The sequence below is a fragment of the Raphanus sativus genome, chromosome 9 (assembly GCF_000801105.2).
Source record: "Raphanus sativus cultivar WK10039 chromosome 9, ASM80110v3, whole genome shotgun sequence".
Taxonomy (NCBI): domain Eukaryota; kingdom Viridiplantae; phylum Streptophyta; class Magnoliopsida; order Brassicales; family Brassicaceae; genus Raphanus; species Raphanus sativus.
In genome coordinates this window covers 36,082,939-36,101,869 of record NC_079519.1, presented here as the reverse complement: position 1 = coordinate 36,101,869, position 18,931 = coordinate 36,082,939, and the positions used below count along the sequence as shown (strand labels likewise).

Genomic DNA, 18,931 nt, shown 5'->3' with positions numbered 1-18,931 from the left:
CACAAGAACCACAAAAACTCAGATCCGAAGCTGAATGCCAATGCCTACTGACAAGGGATGTTGCTATATATATCAAACGTTGCGTAGTTGATTGGGTAAAAGGTTAGACTTCTTCGTGGCAATGACTTTGTGTATTATTTAATAAGGTTAAAGCTTATCCTAAATAAACTAATACAGAGTTTTGGAAAAACAAGTGCGGTTCAGTATATTGTTAATAGATGCTTGAGAATAGTCTCACAATTTCTCTTGAGAATAGTCTCACAGTTTCTTTTGAGAATAGTCTCACAATTTCTCTTGAGAATAGTCTCACAATTTCTCTTGAGAATAGCTTACTTGGTCTTATTTGACCTGTTTGCTTCTTAAACTAATCTGAAGAAGATCGTTCTTGGAGACGCAAGAACGCACATGGGGATGACGTGGTTTGCTTGCTTGCTCTTGTTCACCATGATATTAAGTTTTAGTCATGGAGAAATAACTACAGAGAGTCCCTTGTCAACAGGACAAACTCTCAGTTCTTCTAATGGAGTTTATGAACTGGGATTCTTCAGTCTTAACAACTCTCAGTTCTTCTAATGGAGTTCCAGAATCAGTACGTCGGGATCTGGTTCAAAGGTATCACTCCTCGGGTGGTTGTGTGGGTGGCCAATAGAGAAAATCCTGTTACAGACTCCAAGGCAAATCTAAGTATCAGCAGCGATGGAACTCTTGTCTTATATGATGGAAACCATGGCGTTGTCTGGTCTAGTGGAGAGACTTCTGCATCCAAATCCAACGGTTCTCGTGCAGAGCTTTCAGACAGTGGAAATCTTGTCGTCACAGACAATGTTTCCGGACGAACTCTATGGGAAAGCTTTGCGCATCTTACTGATACTATGCTCCCTTTCTCACCCTTGACGTGTAATCTCACGACCGGTGAGAAGCGGGTCTTGACTTCTTGGAAAAGTTACACCGATCCATCCCCTGGTGACTTTGTGACTCAGATTACACCGCAAGTGCCATCGCAGGTGCTCACCACGAGAGGCTCAAAGCCTTATTATAGAAGCGGTCCATGGGCTAAAACAAGATTCACGGGGATACCGCTAATGAATGAGACATTAGCAAGTGAATTCAGCTATCCGCAGGATGCAGACGGGTCAGTGTCTTTTTCTTTTGTAGGAAGAGACACAAAAGTTTCACGTCTAGTTCTCACACCAGAGGGCCATCTTAAAAGGTTTCAGCATAGTGGGACCGAGTGGAAAGTAACCTACGAGGGTCCATTAGCCAATTCATGCGATGTTTACGGTTTATGTGGACCTTTTGGGTTGTGTGTTAGGTCAGTACCTCCAAAGTGTAAATGCTTTAAAGGTTTTGAACCGAAATACAAAGAGGAGTGGGAGAGAGGAAACTGGACTGATGGTTGTGTAAGGCGTACGGAACTTGATTGTCAAGGAAACTCTACTGGCAAATCTGCAAATGTCTTCCATTATGTTGCCAACATAAAACCTCCAGAATTTTACAAATTTGAAAATTTGGATGCTGAAGAATGCAACCAAAGTTGCCTCCAGAACTGTTCTTGCTTGGCCTTTTCTTTCATTCGGGAAATAGGGTGTTTAATGTGGAATCAGGAGCTAATGGACACAGTGCAGTTTTCTTCAGGAGGAGAACTTCTTTCCATTCGTCTTGCACGGTCTGAGTTGGGTATGCCATGAGAAAGGTTACATCATTGAACCTTTTTTTTGGTTCTATCATGGCTTATTGTTTTTTGTATCTCAGATGGAAATAAGCGCAAGAAGACCATTACTGCTAGTCTTGTCAGCCTTTTTCTTGTTTTGATATTGGGTTCTGCTGCGTTTTGTTTTTGGAGATACAGAGTGAAATATAATGGTAACACACTGATGACCTTGCTATATCTATAGAAATGGTTTGTTATCTGTTCATTTAATGTTAACATAAACGTTGCAGAAAAAATATCAAACGATGCTTCAAAAGATGCATGGAGCAATGATCTGACACCACAAGATTTCTCAAGTTTGTGTTTCTTTGAAATGAGTACCATTCAAACTGCCACCAATAATTTCAGTTCCCCAAATAAACTGGGGCATGGTGGATTTGGTTCAGTTTATAAGGTCAGAGAATCGTATTCCACTTTACTCTTTTGTATTCTCTGTTTATGCTCTCGCAATATCTATTTCAGGGGAAGCTTCAAGATGGCAAAGAAATTGCTGTAAAACGGCTTTCTAGCAGCTCTAGACAGGGCAGAGAGGAGTTCATGAATGAAATAGTACTCATTTCAAAACTGCAACACAGAAACTTAGTACAAATTTTGGGATGTTGCATTGAAGGAGAAGAGAGGCTACTGATTTATGAGTTCATGGTGAACAAAAGCCTTGATACTTTTCTCTTTGGTTGGTCTCTTCTTACCTCTTTCCTTTTATATCAGCAGCTATTTATCTAACAGTGCTTTACACGGTATTATTGGTTAGATTCAAGTAAAAAGCATATGATTGATTGGCCAAAGAGATTTGATATCATTCAAGGTATTGCGCGTGGACTTCTCTATCTCCACCGTGACTCACGCCTCAAGGTCATTCACCGAGATCTCAAGGTCAGCAATATTCTTCTGGACGAGAACATGAACCCAAAAATATCAGATTTTGGTTTGGCTCGGATGTTTGAGGGAACCCAATATGAAGAAAATACTCGCAGGGTTGTTGGAACTCTGTAAGGATTTGACTTCAAGAATATGCTTACCTAAGGATTCATAGTATATTAACAATATCTACTTGATGTATGCAGAGGATATATGTCTCCTGAGTATGCATGGACAGGAATATTCTCTGAGAAATCAGACATCTATGCATTTGGAATTCTTTTGTTAGAAATCATCAGTGGGGAGAAGATCTCAAGATTTAACTATGCCAAAGAAGAAAAAGACCTACTTGAATATGTAACACTTCAATTGTTTTTTTTTCATACATTTGCAGAGGTTTCAAAACGTTAATATCCTTAGGAACTCAACAGGTATGGGAATCTTGGTGTGAAAATGGAGGGATTTCTCTTTTGGACCAAGATGTTGCTGATTCATCCAACCCACTAGAAGTTGGGAGATGTGTTCAGATTGGTCTGCTCTGTGTTCAACACCAACCTGTAGACAGACCCAACACACTTGAGTTGCTCTCCATGCTCACCACAAAATCAGATCTTCCATCACCAGAGCAACCTATATTTGTAGTGCATACGAGAGGTTATGAATCCTTGTCTAATGCTTTGATCACCGTCAATGAGATGACACAATCTGTGATCATTGGGCGTTAAGAAACAATTAATGTGTCATGGATATTGTACACGTCTGAAGTGTCATACATTAAACAGTTACAAAAAAAAAAGTGTCATACATTGTTCCATTTTTCAATGTTGCTAACTTAACATTTCCACATCCTTGAACCTTCATTTCTTTAATTTGTTTTGATTTAGACCGATGGTATATAAACCAAACAAAATCAAAGTAAATATGGTTTTAATATAGTAGTTATTTTCATAAACAAAAATATAAAAAAACCCTGGATTCAACACCCCCTAAAAAAGGTATTGGATTGAATAAATTTTCACTCCTTCAAAAAAGAAATCACATAGCCTGTCCGTTACTGACAGTCTTTAAACTTCCTCTTATACTCTGTTTTTTATTATTTTAACAGATTCTGTAGATTTTAGGTTTGAAATATGTGCTCTATTTACTAACGTTGCAGATCAGGAAAAGGTATGCAGATTAGATCAAAGAGATGGGCACAATCTATGCCATCACTGGAGCCACTCTCTCCTAAGCCGGCTGGTATGTAGATTAGATCAATGAGATGGGCACAATCTATGCCATCTTTTAGATTTATATTTACAAAGTTCGTTTGGTACATTTTTAGGACTTTTTGATATATTACTGAATTAAATGGTGTTATCGGTGTTACTGGAACGTGATTTATCGTTAATAAAGTTAAACTTAGGAAATTAAGAGTTATTTGAGTTATATATTAGGATAAGTGACAAGGCTTTTTCAAGAGAGGATGAGATGTTTGTTGCAAAGGCTTCAGAAACCACTTAGAAATATCTGATTGACAAATAATATTATCTTTTTTCTTTCTTTTTTCTGAATCACGACTAATAATATTCTCATCTTCTGATTATTCTTAAAGTCTTCTTTCAATTTGTTGTAGAGTGTATATGTTTATCTTTCGTTGGTTGTAGATTCCAAGAACATGGGAACAACACGATCTTTCAATCTGAGGTTAATCAACGCGTGGAAAAATGTTGGCTTATTTATGTCAAGACTGAAAGGGACGGGACAATGTTGTGTCGTTAATCAGGTCAAAGGTCGGAGTTTTCTGTTCTTCGTGGCAATTACGTTAAGTCGTGGAAATTTATTTTGTATTATTAGTGCGATGTTGTCAAGTCCCTGAGTATTTTATTTTTTTATTTTTATGATAAAATCATCTTAAAGAAGATACATATCGGAGAGACAGAAGCACATGGAGAAGAGTATCGTGTTATTTGTTTATTTATTCTTATTTACCATCTTTTCTAGTTTTAGCTTTGCAGAAATAACGACAGAGAGTCCTTTGTCAGTAGGACAAACTCTCAGCTCCTCCAATGGAGTTTATGAACTGGGGTTCTTCAGTTTTAATAACTCCCAAAATAAGTATGTCGGAATATGGTTCAAAGGTATCATTCCTAAGGTGGTTGTGTGGGTGGCCAATAGAGAAAGCCCTGTCGTGGACTCCTCGGCGTATCTATCTATCACCATCAACGGAAGTCTACTCTTATTTAATGGCAAAGACAGCCTAGTCTGGTCCAGTGGAGGAACTTCCACGTCTAACGGGTCTCGTGCAAAGCTTTCGGACAAAGGAAATCTTATTGTCACAGAAAACGTTTCAGGAAATACTATATGGGAAAGCTTTGAGGAACTTGGTGATACTCTGCTCCCTTCCTCACCTCTGATGTATAATCTCGCCACCGGTAAGAAGCGAGTGTTGACTTCTTGGAAAAGTCAAAATGATCCATCGCCGGGTAACTTTCTGGCTCAGATCACACCACAAGAGCCATCACAGTTAATTACTATGAATGGCTCGACACGTTATTATAGAAGCGGTCCATGGGCTTATCCGAAGTTCACCGGGACACCGCTAATGGATGATACATTAGCAAGTCCTTTTAGTTTTCAGCAGGATGCAAACGTGTCAGGGTCTTTCTCTTATGAAGACAGAAGTTCACAACTTTCAAGTGTAGTTTTAACACCAGAGGGCTCATTAAAGAGGTTTCGACGTAGTGGAGCCGACTGGGAAGTACCCTTTAAGGCCCCAGCCAATTTATGCGAAGTTTACGGTGCATGTGGACCTTTTGGTTTGTGTGTTAGTTCAGTTCCTCTAAAGTGTAAATGCTTTAAAGGGTTTGTACCAAAATCCACGGATGAGTGGAGAAAAGGAAACTGGACTGGTGGTTGTGGGAGGCGAACCGAACTATTTTGTCATGGAAACTCTACTAGCAAATCTGCGAATGGCTTCCATCCTGTTCCCAACATAAAGCCTCCAGACTTTTACAAATTTGTAAGTTCTGTGGATATTGAAGCGTGCCGCCAAAGCTGCCTCCACAATTGTTCGTGCTTGGCCTTTGCTTATATTAGTGGGATTGGGTGCTTAGTATGGAATCAAGAGCTAATAGACATAATGCAGTTTTCTGAGGGAGGAGAGCTTCTTTTCATTCGTCTTGCAAGCTCTGAACTAGGTATGGGTTTAATAGAAACATGAAACATAATGTTAATTGTCCTAAAATCTACTCAGTTCCTTTGACACTGTTCTTTCTGAAGTACCATTACTTATTTGTGTAATTTGCTTTTTTCTTATATATCTAAGGTGGAAATATTAACAAGAAGATTATTGCTGCTAGTGTTGTGAGCCTTTCTCTTTTTGTGTTATTGTGTTCTGCTGCGTTTTGTTTCTGGAGATACAGACTTAAACATATTGGTAACTAGCTGTTTCTTGTTCTTATCTAATCATTTGCTTGCTAAATGTTAACCACCCTGATGACTTTACTACGTATCTATTTATTCATGTAACTTTATTTCAGCAATGATTTCAAAGGAAGCCTCACGAGATGCATGGAGGAAGGGTCTGAAGCCACATGTCTCAGGTTTAAATTTCTTCGACATGAATACAATTCAAACTGCCACCAATAATTTCAGTCTCTCAAATAAACTCGGACAAGGTGGATTTGGCTCAGTTTACAAGGTTGGAGAATCATTGTCCTCTTTACTATCTATCTATCTATCTATCTATCTATCTATTCTTTGTTTATGTTCTCAAGGATGTTGTGCAATCTGTTTCAGGGAAAGCTACAAGATGGGAAAGAAATTGCTGTAAAACGGCTTTCTAGCAGCTCAGGACAGGGCAAAGAAGAATTCATGAATGAGATAGTACTCATCTCAAAACTTCAACACAACAACTTAGTTCGAATTTTGGGATGCTGCATTGAAGGAGAAGAGAAGCTATTGATTTATGAGTTCATGTTGAACAAAAGCCTTGATAATTTTCTCTTTGGTTTGTCTCTTCTGGTCTCATTCTTTCTCTATTAGTAGTTTTTATCTCTGTCTACAACACTCTTTCTGATAGTTTTTACATTGTATTATATCTTAGATTCAAGAAAAAGGATTGAGATCGGCTGGCCAAAGAGATTCAATATCATTCAAGGTATTGCACGTGGACTTCTCTATCTCCATCGTGACTCACGCCTCAGGGTCATTCACAGAGACCTCAAGGTGAGCAATATCCTTCTGGATGAGAAGATGAACCCAAAAATATCAGATTTTGGATTGGCTAGGATGTATCAGGGAACTGAATATCAGAACAACACTCGAAGGGTTGTAGGAACACTGTAAGAATCTATTTCCAAAACCACATTTAACAAGATTCATTTTCATAATCATATATCAATTATGGGTGAAAGATTTTTGATGTTTTTATAGTGGATATATGTCTCCTGAGTATGCATGGACTGGCACGTTCTCTGAGAAGTCCGACATCTACAGCTTCGGAGTTCTATTGTTAGAAATAATCAGTGGAGAGAAGATATCAAGATTTATCAATGGTGAAGAAGGAAAAACCCTTCTTTCATATGTAAGTAAGGCTTTATATTTTCATACACTTGCAGAAGTTTTAAAACGTATATTGATCTTATTATATTTTTAAAAACTAAAAAACAGGCATGGGAATCTTGGTGTGAAAATGGAGGAATTGATCTCTTGGATCAAGATGTTGCGGATTCATGCAACCCATCCGAAGTTGGGAGATGTGTGCAGATTGGTCTGATTTGTGTTCAGCACCAACCTGCAGGCAGACCCAACACACTGGCTCTGCTTTCTATGCTCACCACAACATCAGATCTTCCATTACCAACACAACCCACATTCGTAGTGCACAGCAGAGATGAAGAATCCATGTCTAAGGATTTGATGACCGTCAATGAGATGACACTATCTGTGATCCTTGGTCGTTAAGTAACAGTGTCTGATGGATATAATTGATGTGTGTTAGATTGTTCTCTTTTAAGGGATCCATTTTTCGGTGTTGATAACTTTAACGTTTACTCTTTTAACGTTCAATCTTTCTCTTTCTCTTAGAGAGAAGCCATTTAAGTCTGTCCTAGGCAGCATAAGAAACAAAGCAAGAGAATCCCCTCTTTTATACCATAATAATAGAACTCTTATTGGGAATACTCAGCCTGTGAAATTCATACTTTCCGTTGGATTTCCTGTAACTATAAAATATCGATAATTAAATATTAGTATTTATATTTACATGCATATATATATATATATATGTATATATATATATTTTTTTTTTTTCTGAGAATTCCACTGAGAAAGCTCTCCATTCGACATGCTCATTCTGAGACTCTAAAACCTAAGATCTTCTTTGTTTGGATACAAACAGTTCCGGCTCGTATTTGACCTTTTGGATATATCTCGGGGGTTTAATGTTGTTCGGGTCAGATTTTGGTAGTTTTTTGTCGATTTCATGATTTTTTTGTCTATTTTGGGTAATTTTAGTTAATTTTATCGGAAAGCGAATATTTCATATCCAACATATCGTTTTTTTTTTTGGACGTCAAAAAACTATTCTATTACTCAAACTTGAGGTGGTCTGGCAACCAAAGTAGCAAAGAGATCTATGAAAAGTACGAGCATTCCTAGCCAAATAATCAGCTAACACATTCTCAGTTCTTGGCACATAGCAGATCTTAAAGTCCGAATAGCATAACTTGATCGTATGAATCATCTCCAGTTCAGTTGCGAAAATAGGCCATGCTTGTGGTTCCGTCAGCATTGCGATCAGGTCCTTGCAGTCTGTACCAAATCTCTGACAGTCCAAATGTTGCAACATTGTTTACATTGCCCATCTTAAAGCCTCCAGTTCGAGTGTAGAGCTGACTCCCTCCTCCTCAGGTTCCGCATTCCCATTAGCTGTGTCGTCCATATGTTATCTTTCCATACCCATCCAAGTTCACTATACAGATCATTAGAGATCCATGAACCATCTATCATGCATATAGCACCCAAGCTTAGGACTTGAAGCTCTTGAATAACTTGAGACATAATCGAATTCTCTCTAGCACTGTGCCAAGCTTAACATTCACTTTCTGCATATCTCACTAGTTCACCTGGATCCCTGTCTATTCCTCTGAATAGCTTATCATTGCGAGCTTTCCAAATATACCAGATGATCCAAGGATATGGGTCTCTATCATTCTCTGGCTCCACTATGCTATTTTTCCTCCAAAACAAATAATCCATATTATTATAAATACTCGGAGAAGGAAAATGTGAGAGCTAGCTGGAGTCGAAGATAATGCCCATGCTTGAAGAGCTGGTGGGCATTCAAATATTGCATGAGTTACACTCTCTTCTGGCTCTCCACATCTTGGACAGTAATTATCACATCTTATGTTTCTTCGTACAAGATTCCTTGTTACTGTTACCTGTCCTGTGATTAATTGCCATAAAAAATGGCGAATCTTTTGTGGAGCACTTACCTTCCAAGCAAAGGCTTGGAGTTTACCTTCCAACATATCGCTATATGTTCAATTCATATCCGACTTATATGGATGTGCCAAAATATACTTGAACTTATATGCATATTAAAACATACATAACTTATATTTTTTTGGCAAAATCATACACTAGTCGCCACATCAATTCCCATATCATCTATTTTTGTTAGCATGGATGCAACGTCAACTGATTTTGTTGATGAAAATTCTATGTGTATAATTTTTAAAAAAATTAAATAATATTGTTATAAAAATATTTTTCAGTAAAATTAACAAAAATTAATTAATTAATTAATTAAATTTTAATCTTATATAAAAGATATATTCGTAAATGTTTTGATCCTATCAAAAACCGTCCTTATAAGACTTATATATATATGTATTGTAATGATTCAAATCTAATGTCAATATTGCAGACATGTTACTCTTGATTAATCATAGTTATATAAATATGATTTTTTAAATGTAAATAACATACACATGATTAATAAAGCATAACATGATTTATTTTTACGCTTGATTAATAAAGCTTAACATGATTTATTTTTACGTTTTATTAATCATGGATATGTTATTTACATTTAAAAAATTATATTAAATGTAAATAACATACCCGTGATTAATAAAGTGTAACATGATTTATTTTACGCTTTATTAATCATGAGTATGTTATCTACATTTAAAATTTTTATATTAAATGTAAATAACATAGTTATATCCATGATTAATAAAGCGTAACATAATTTATTTTTACGCTTTATTAATCATGGGTATATTATTTACATTTAAAATTTTTAGCTTAACACAAGAGTAACACGTCTTTAACGCTAGCATAGGATTTGAATAATTAAAATACATATATAACTCTTATAAGGATGATTTTTGATAGAATTGAAACATTTACAAATATATCTCTTATATAAGATTAAAATTTAATTAATTAATTTTTGTTAATTTTGTTAAATAATAAAAAGTTATAAAATTTACATTTAAAAAAATATTTTTGTAGAAAAATTATTTAGTTTAAAAATTATACACATGGCATATTCGTCAGCAAAATTAACTGACTTTGCATCCACGCGAACAAAAATAGATGACATTGCATCTGATGTGACGTCTTATATATGATTTTGCCAAAAAAATATAAGTTAGGTATATTTTAGCACAACCATGTAAGTTCATGTTTGTTTTAGCACAGCCATATAAATCATATATGAATTGAATATATCACGATATGTTGAGTATGAAATGACCGTTTTCCCTAATTTTATCATGTAACCATTTATTTTTTCCTAAACCCCAAACTCAAATAGTATTTGCGATATAGTTTTCAAATCTAAGATTTTCAAACTTAACCTCCAATTATTATATCTAAGATCTAAACTAATTTTGTTCAAACTTAATTTCAAATCTTAAACTTAAACACTAAACCACATACTCCACACTCTATATTATGAATATTAAACCGTTAACTTTTTATAAAATCTAATTATACTATAACATATATAGCACAAACTAATATACAGCACCTAAAAGTTAATAATTTTACCAACTTCTTTTAGAGCCTTAACTTCATATATACTTTACATCAAAATTCCAATCTCTAGTTATCAAATTTCAAACGTTAAATTTTTTTTGTCAACGGAACATAGCGATTAAACTTTAAATTTTCATTAGTAAAACTAAAGCATATGATATTTTACACCCTAAATATTAAATTCAGAATCATAAAAATTGAAATACAAATTCTTTTATTTTTCTTTTGAAATTATATATTTCAAGAAAAACAAAATAAACCTAATAAATAACTAATAGCAAATTAAAAACACTGAATTTAAAATATTAGTTGCTAATCTAACTTCTCGACTCTCATTGACCTATTACGGTGCACTTACCGGCATCAGATCACCCGGATTAAGATGTTGACCGTTGACAAAATCATATCCAATGGCCAGAATGGAAATATCAAAGGAAAAATTGCCAAAACAGAACAAAAATTCAGCATAGTTGTCCTTATAGTATAAAATCATCATTTAGTTGTCCCTTTAATATAATTTTTTTCATAATCCTAAAAATAACCTTTGATTAATCTAATTAAACACATTAAACTAATATAATTGTAATAAAAACGTTTTTAAAATGTAAAAGAATAAAAAATTTGAAAAACTTTTTAATAAAAATAAAATTCGTAAATTTATAAAATAAAAATAATTTACAAATTTCTTTAATAAAAAACGTTAAATCAACCTAATAAAAAACAGTTTACAAAGATTTATTTTTTATAAAAAGTTTAAAATGTATGTAAACTTTTTAATTTTATCAAAATTTTTTAATAAAAATAAAAAAATTAAAATGTATTTCTATAAAGTTTGTTTAAATATTTTTATTAACAACTTTTTGTAAAGTTTTATTTTTATTTTTATAAAGTTTACAAATTTTATAAAGTTTGTTTAAAGTTTTTATTAAACACATTAAACTAAAAGAATTTTAAAAAATTTAATTAAAAACGTTTTAAAAAGGGAAAATAAAATAATTTTTTTTAATAAAAATAAACTTTGTAAAAGTAAAAATAATTTACAATTTTTTTAATAAAAACGTTAAATAAACTTATTAAAAACATTTTACAAAGTTTTAATTTTATAAAAAGTTTAAAACATTTTTAATAAAACTTTATTTAAATAAATTTTTTAAACTTTATAAAAATAAAACTTTACAAATTTTTTTAATAAAAAATTTAAACTAACTTTATTTAAAAACATTTTAGAAAGTTTTATTTTTATAAAAAGTTTAAAATTTTTGTAACCTTTTTAATTTTATAAAAATAAAACTTTTTAAAAATTTTTTTTATAAAAATAAACTTTTTAAACTTTATAAAAATAAAAATAAAAATCTACAAAAATTGCACCTAATTTCAGAATACCACATGTTGCATAAATATGTATCATATAGAACAAGAGTTTATGAAAAAAAAAATCAAAAGAAAAACTATGGTAAACCACAGATTAATGAAGAAGACAAGGGAAAATAATTTTTAAAAAAAAATTTGACAAGTAAAATCGAAAATAACACGTTTTAGGAAGTTAGAATATTTTTAAGAGATTTTTAGAATATTTCATTAACTGAAACTTTCATTAATTTTCGCAAAAATCAGGTAATCTTATCCGTAGAATGCGCTTTCTAAGAGTTTAGAAGATTGACAAAAATCCAGAACACGCTTTCTACTTTTAGTAGACGTAATAGTATATTTTAGAAAACACATTCCGCGAAATTTAGAATACTTAATAAAAGTAGAAAATGCATCCGGACGAAAAGTAGATAGCTTTAGGATTAGTAGAATGCGCATTCTACTTATTTAGAAATTTAGTAAATAGTAGAATGTACGTTCTAAAAATAGTAGATGAAAGTGTTTATTTTAGAAATCGTTTTCTACTATATCATTTTTCGTAGAAGGCACATTCTACCTTTAGTAGAACTTATATTCAAGTTTTTATTTATCATCTTTTTGAAAAGAAAAAAAATACCAGCTTGTATATATGGGTGTTTTATTAATTGTTTATATTTTTAATATATTTTTTTATTCACAAAACTATTTATTTCTTTAGTTTTCAAAAATACAAAGGATAAAAAGGAGAAAAATTGGACAAAAAGGAATTTATACCAAAGGGACAACACCTTTGTTTTTTTGTTCTCTATTGGCAATTTTCCCAATATCAAATATGTGTTTTACCTAATTTCCTCTTGGCAATTCTCACAATTTTCAAGTTTTTATCACATAAAAAATCTTTAACGATAAAAATGATCAAAGTATTTCATTTAATAGTTAAAAGACTCTTATACTCTGGATATATAAATTTAAATAAATAAATAAACTTAAAAAATAGAAAAAGGATTTTTTTTTTATTTATATGTTTTCAAATTTGAAATCTTTTATAATTTTTTTTAGATTTTTTCTTCAAAATTGTTTTATTTTTTAATTTTCTTTTTAAAATTTGAAAATGATTTTTGAAACTATTTTCAAAAAAAAAATATTTTCAGTTTTTTTTTATAAAAGTTTAATCCCTAATCCCAAAACCCTACCATTAACTTGAAATCATAAAGTTTAAATTAACTAACCCTAAAATAAAAATATATATTAAAATATTTAATGAAATATTTTAGTTATTTTAATCCTTATAAATTATAAGTGTGACAAAAACTTTTTTAGAACTGGGATATTTCTCTTTTTCTTTTCTCTATACAATGCTCTCTTATCATGTGTCTCTTTCTTTTCTTTTGACTTTTCTGAAACATCTGCGTTTCTACCGACTAACCTATGTTTTGAATATTTTTCATTAAATAAAATAAAAAGTGAATTTGCTCAAAATACTAAAAGAAGTTGGATATTAGAGATTTGCCTAACATAGTAAAATTTTGAAAAAAAAAATGATGATGAAGTGAACAAAATTGTGGGGCAAAAACTGTATTTAGAGTTGATCACTAAATATGGTAAATTGTGTGGTTATAGAATGTAAATACTCTAAAATAAAAGTATGTATTTTAGAATATTTTAATCATTTGTTGAGACTATACAGAGTTTGGGTCTATTTAGAATTAAAGAAAGGTCAAATTGGATAAAAAGGCAACTGAAGCTGTAAGTCGTTGCCTCTAATCATCCTGCTGTTGAGTGGGGTTGAATACAAACGTGTGCGTAGTGACGTTTGTAATTTTGGTTTGTGGTTTTATTAGGAGTGGTGATCGACTGGCCTCCGTGTACGTCGAGTCCCCTCTGTTTTAAACTTGTATTTCGGTATTTGATTTCAATGAAATTAGAAGATAAAAAAAAAGCTGTAAAATCGTACATATGTCTTAATATTAGCGTTGACAAAAAAAAATGTCATAAAACCCGTTCGGGTTCGGATCGGGTATTTCGGATTTTCGGGTATTTCGGTGTAGGAGTATAAAACCCGTTCGGGTATTTCTGTACTTCGGGTCGGGTTCGGGTATTTTTAGTTCGGGTTCGGTATTTCGGGTTGGGTTTTCGGATATTTAGATTTTGCAAAAAAAAATTAACTCCTTCATTTCTCAAGTTTTTTTCTTTTAAAAAATATAAATTTTACTTAACTGATATTTTATTTTTAATACATTGAATGATTTGAAGATAAAATCTTAAAAATAAAATACACTAATTTGATTATTGTTTTAAAATTTTAGCTGTAGCTTTTGTTAATGCATGAAACTAAAATTTGGACATGCATTTTAAGCATTTTAAGTGAGCAAAAAATCACTTTTCTTGCAATTATATGTATATTATCTAATTTTAAACCATGTGTATAATTAATATAAGTATTTTGAATAAAATTAGAGAAGTAAACTATGAATATATGGTTAATAGTACATAAGTTCGGTTATTTTCGGATATCCATTCGGGTTCGGGTATTACCCGTTCGGGTTCGGATATCCAATCTCTCATAATTCAATACCCGTTCGGGTATTTTGCTACTTCGGTTCGAATTTTGGTTCGGATTTTTCGGGTCGGGTTCGGGTGCCACTTCGGATATCGGGTAAAGTGCCCACCCCTAGTTGAAGGAATCTTCATGGATGGATTGAGTTCAAATTTGGAAACAATATATACAGATTAGTGAATAAAATTTCTAGGAAAAATGATTGCTAGCTACGTGAAGTATTAGCCATCACATGGCTAACCATGCAAAGTATATTAATGTATATCTAGCTACACGAAGTATATGTTATGTATGACAACATCCCTCAACTTAATGATGTTATGTAGCTAACATCACAAGTTTAATTTTATTCATCGAAAAACTAATGTAGATGGCAGAGACTGTTTAAATATCTCGTTTCATTAATTAAAATACGACCAATTCGACAATAGTTTAACTAAAATTAGACTTTAACACAATGTATTAAAAGCGTAAGAATTTTTTTATACATATCCAATATACAAAATCAATATATTTTAACATTTTTGATATGTAGTGTTTTAACATTTCTTTTAGTGTATTTGAAAACTATATATTTATATTATTTTATTTATATTAGATATGAAAGTAATATAAGATATTGTGTAATTTAGTTTTTAATTATCTTTATATTTTTTATGAAATTTTAATAATTTTCTGTAATTTGTTTGATGAATTGTATGATATATACTTATTTGATAAATTTTAATTACAAAACTTATTTGACGTCAATTCATTGACTCTAACATTTTATTTGTTTAAAACTTATTTGATGTCATTTAAACAAAAAATAATCTCTAGTGTATAATTATTAATTATTGAATTTCAAGAATAAAATAATATAAGAATATAATATGGTTTATTAAGTTAAATGAATGCAATTTTTATGAAAATATAAATAAAAAAATTCATTGATTTTAAGTAATTTAATTATTTTTATATTAAACAAATAAGATATTAGAGTTAGTAAATCGACATCAAATGATTTTTATAATAAAAAAAGATCAAATAAAGAAATAATTATATATATATATATATATATCACACAATTAATCAAAAGAATTGCATATATTTTATTGAAATTTAATAACAAAACAGACTAAACTAATAAAAAAAATATCTTATATAACTTTTATATTTAATATAAATAAAATGATATAATTGTATAGTTTTCAAATACACTAAAATAAAAAATGTCAAAACACTACTTATCAAAATTTTATAAAACATGTTGCTTTTATAAATTAGATTTTGTTAAAAAAATTTTAACGCTTTTAAAATGAGGATCAAAATCTAAATTTTGTTAAATTACCGTCAAATACACCATATTTTAATTGATGAAACGGTAGATTTAAACGGATTCTGACATCTATATAACTTTTTTGAATTAATGAAATTAAACTCGTGATGTTAATTGCATAACATCATTAAATTGAGGGATGTAGTCATGCATAATATATACTTCGTGTAGCTATGTATACATTAGTATACTCTGCATGGTTAGTAATGTGATGGCTAATACTTCACGTAACTAGCAATCATTTTTCTAAATTTCTACTGAAATAGCTAACGGTTGAATCGATAGCTAAGCACGTTCTACTGAAAACTAGTCTATCTAGCAGTTCAATACAAGAAATAAAATAAACCCTCGGTTTTTTCTTATTTTGGATTCCTTTTTGCCTAAAATTTGATCACTAATTGTGTTACGGAAATAGGACAAGTAAATGCAAGGGATTTATGAAAATTCTTTTAATTCAATGGTTTGATTGAGGGCCTTTTAATTCTTCTGCAGCAGGGGCAGCAGTCATTTACTATAGAGTAGCCATTTGGCTGTCCCAAAAACTGATTACTTTCATATCGACAAAGCATTAGACAGAATGTCCTGTGCTTCTCTTTTTTTCTTTTCTTTGAGACATGGGCATGTGAGTCTGTGTGAGTCCGTTTCGTGTGAATTTTCGTCAGCTTTGTCATATTAGTGTTTTGTTTCGGTTAAAGTTTAAAGAACTCTACAAAATACCAACGTAATAGTTGTCATGTCTTCTCATTGGTAACACACCGATGGCTTTGACTCAGATGGTTGGAAGTTTATTTAGATTTCATCTGAGCGACATAAACAACGCTTTAAAGTTTAAACGGTATGTTTTTGAACGTCTGGCAGATTGTAGGATTGTAAGCCTCTTCTAAGTTTCTGAATATTCATTTTGCTGTTTTCATTTTGTCTATCAATATAAAGCATAAAGCTAAATTAACGTTCAATTTTCAAAGCAATTTCTAAATCTGTATTGTCTATTGGAAAATGCACGTAAAAGCTTGTAAAACTATTTGCTGTGTTTGTTGACTATGAGAAGACCAAAAGAGGAAATATGGTGGTTTGCTAGATTCTATCTCCAATAAAGAGACATAAAAAAAACTCTACGTCAACTATGTCCACATGGTTTAGTTTGATGTTTTTTCTTTTTTCTTTTTTTTGCTAAAGGTTTAGTTTGATGTTTATGTTTAGATTATACTTATGATTATTCTCATGGACGATAACAGGATATAATCTATTAATGTCAATGCGTACGCTGTCCGGATAACACGGGAAGTCTTTGTTTCTTCAAGGCTTAATAATCTGTGAGCATCAACGTAAACTTTTTCTCATATGTTCAAAATCTCCACAAGAAATAAGAGTACACTTGAGAAAAAAATGGTTTTATTTATCTGCTTTCTCTTGCTAACTATATTCTCAACTTTTGCCAATGCAGATATAAACACATCAGGTCCTTTATCAATAGGACAAACTCTGAGCTCCCCTAATGGAGTTTATGAGTTAGGGTTCTTCAGTCCTAGCAATACCCTGAATCAGTATGTTGGGATCTGGTTCAAGAACATCTCACCTCAGGTCGTTGTGTGGGTGGCTAACAGAGACAAGCCCATCACAAAAACCGCGGCGACTTTAACCATCAGCAGCAACTCAAACATTCAACCTCAGACCAACTCAAATTGATTGGATGCTAGTGTTACTTTCAACCTCAGTCGACCAACTCAAACATTTTAAATAGTTATTAAAATTTGAAATGTATTTCGAGGATAAGGAAAACGATTGTTTGTATTATTAGCCTGCTCTATAACATTGTTTTCGATATATTTTATACTAATTTTTTATATATCTTAAGGCTAATCCGTAGTCATTGATTAAAAACATATACTGTATTTATCAATAAACTTCTTTTGCTAGCTGTTCAACGAATAGGTGGAAATAACTAGTGGTCCACCTTCGAAATTATGTTGAGCCGCCTTTAAACTGTCTAACTAAAAAAGGTTATGGGCCCCTTAGTACTACACTGAATGTTCCCCTTAAGCCGCCTCTGCCGGTTCGAATAAGAAAACACTTCAAGCACCAGCTTTCAGCTCACCAAACAAAAAAAAAACTTTTTAAAAAAAAGTTGTTATATATCTTATAAATTCCATAAAAATATTCCAACTAAATTCATTACTCATTTTAATACCTAAACTTTTTTTGCTACCTAGTTTAACAGCCAAACTTATTATTTTACTCATTTTAGTACACTTGATTTTTTAAAAGTACTCATTTTAATACTCAAAGTATGCTTATTTTAGTAATAACTAATAAGTTTCAAACAAAAACTATAAAATCTCTAAAATTAAAAACAAAATCTTAAATGTTTCAAATTTTACTTTATCTTATAAGAATAAAGTGACTAAATTTTGGACAGTTTGAATTTTTTTATAGTTTTAGTTTTACTATAAAATTTAGTTTGTTTTTTGAAGTATTAAAGTAATTTATTTAATTTATTAATAATTAAGTTTTCTAAATTTTTTCATATTATTAAAATAGTTATTTTATTCTTAAAACCTAAATTAAAATTTTATATTTTAAATATTTTGTTAAATAACTATTTTCGTTTGAAACATTAATATTTTGAACTATAATTAGCATGTTTTAGATACTAAAATGAGTACATATTTTAGATATTAAAATGAACAAAATAATTAGTTTAGTTATTAGACCGGATAGCAAGAACCAGAATATTAAAAAACTTAACAAAATTTAGCTGTGGGGTTTAATTGGAATTTTCTTTTTATCTACAACAGTAACTACTAATATATGGTTTTGTAAAATTTAAGGAGCCTGATTCCTGTAAAAAGCTTAAGCAAAATTTAGTTGCTTGCAGTTTTAAAATTTGAAGACTAACATAATGGTTTTGTAGTTACATAGAGGATTCTTAACAAAATAAAAAGAATAATAGAAAAAGAATTTAGTTAAGGAGCCTGATTCCTGTAAACTCGTATCCCTCATTTACAACGTTGAACTACGTTACCAATCCAGCAATCTTTTCCTAGCTCATTCTTACCATTCATGCAGAGTAGTCACATTGTTAAACGCATACACGAAAATAAAA

General features: G+C 31.4%; 1 protein-coding gene and 1 pseudogene across 1 annotated transcript; both read left to right on the top strand.

Annotated features, from left to right (window-relative positions):
• The first annotated feature begins 265 nt into the window (after positions 1–265).
• Positions 266–3,417, top strand: LOC108828133 (G-type lectin S-receptor-like serine/threonine-protein kinase At1g61480; annotated as a pseudogene).
• An 836-nt stretch (positions 3,418–4,253) lies between these two features.
• On the top strand, positions 4,254–7,621 carry LOC108828135 (G-type lectin S-receptor-like serine/threonine-protein kinase At1g61490). Its single transcript, XM_018601717.2, has 7 exons — positions 4,254–5,748; positions 5,877–5,987; positions 6,091–6,251; positions 6,350–6,560; positions 6,657–6,894; positions 6,986–7,136; positions 7,223–7,621. The coding sequence occupies exons 1-7, from the start codon at positions 4,497–4,499 to the stop codon at positions 7,514–7,516; spliced, it is 2,418 nt and encodes an 805-aa protein (XP_018457219.2). The 5' UTR covers positions 4,254–4,496; the 3' UTR covers positions 7,517–7,621.
• The last annotated feature ends 11,310 nt before the right edge of the window (positions 7,622–18,931 follow it).

Bases quoted from the DNA above. Each gene is read 5' to 3' on its own strand.
- LOC108828135 (XM_018601717.2), top strand. From the start codon at position 4,497: ATGGAGAAGAGTATCGTGTTATTTGTTTATTTATTCTTATTTACCATC. The intron at 5,988-6,090 runs GTAACTAGCTGT...ACTTTATTTCAG, and splicing joins ATACAGACTTAAACATATTG to CAATGATTTCAAAGGAAGCC. The intron at 6,895-6,985 runs GTAAGAATCTAT...ATGTTTTTATAG, and splicing joins CGAAGGGTTGTAGGAACACT to TGGATATATGTCTCCTGAGT.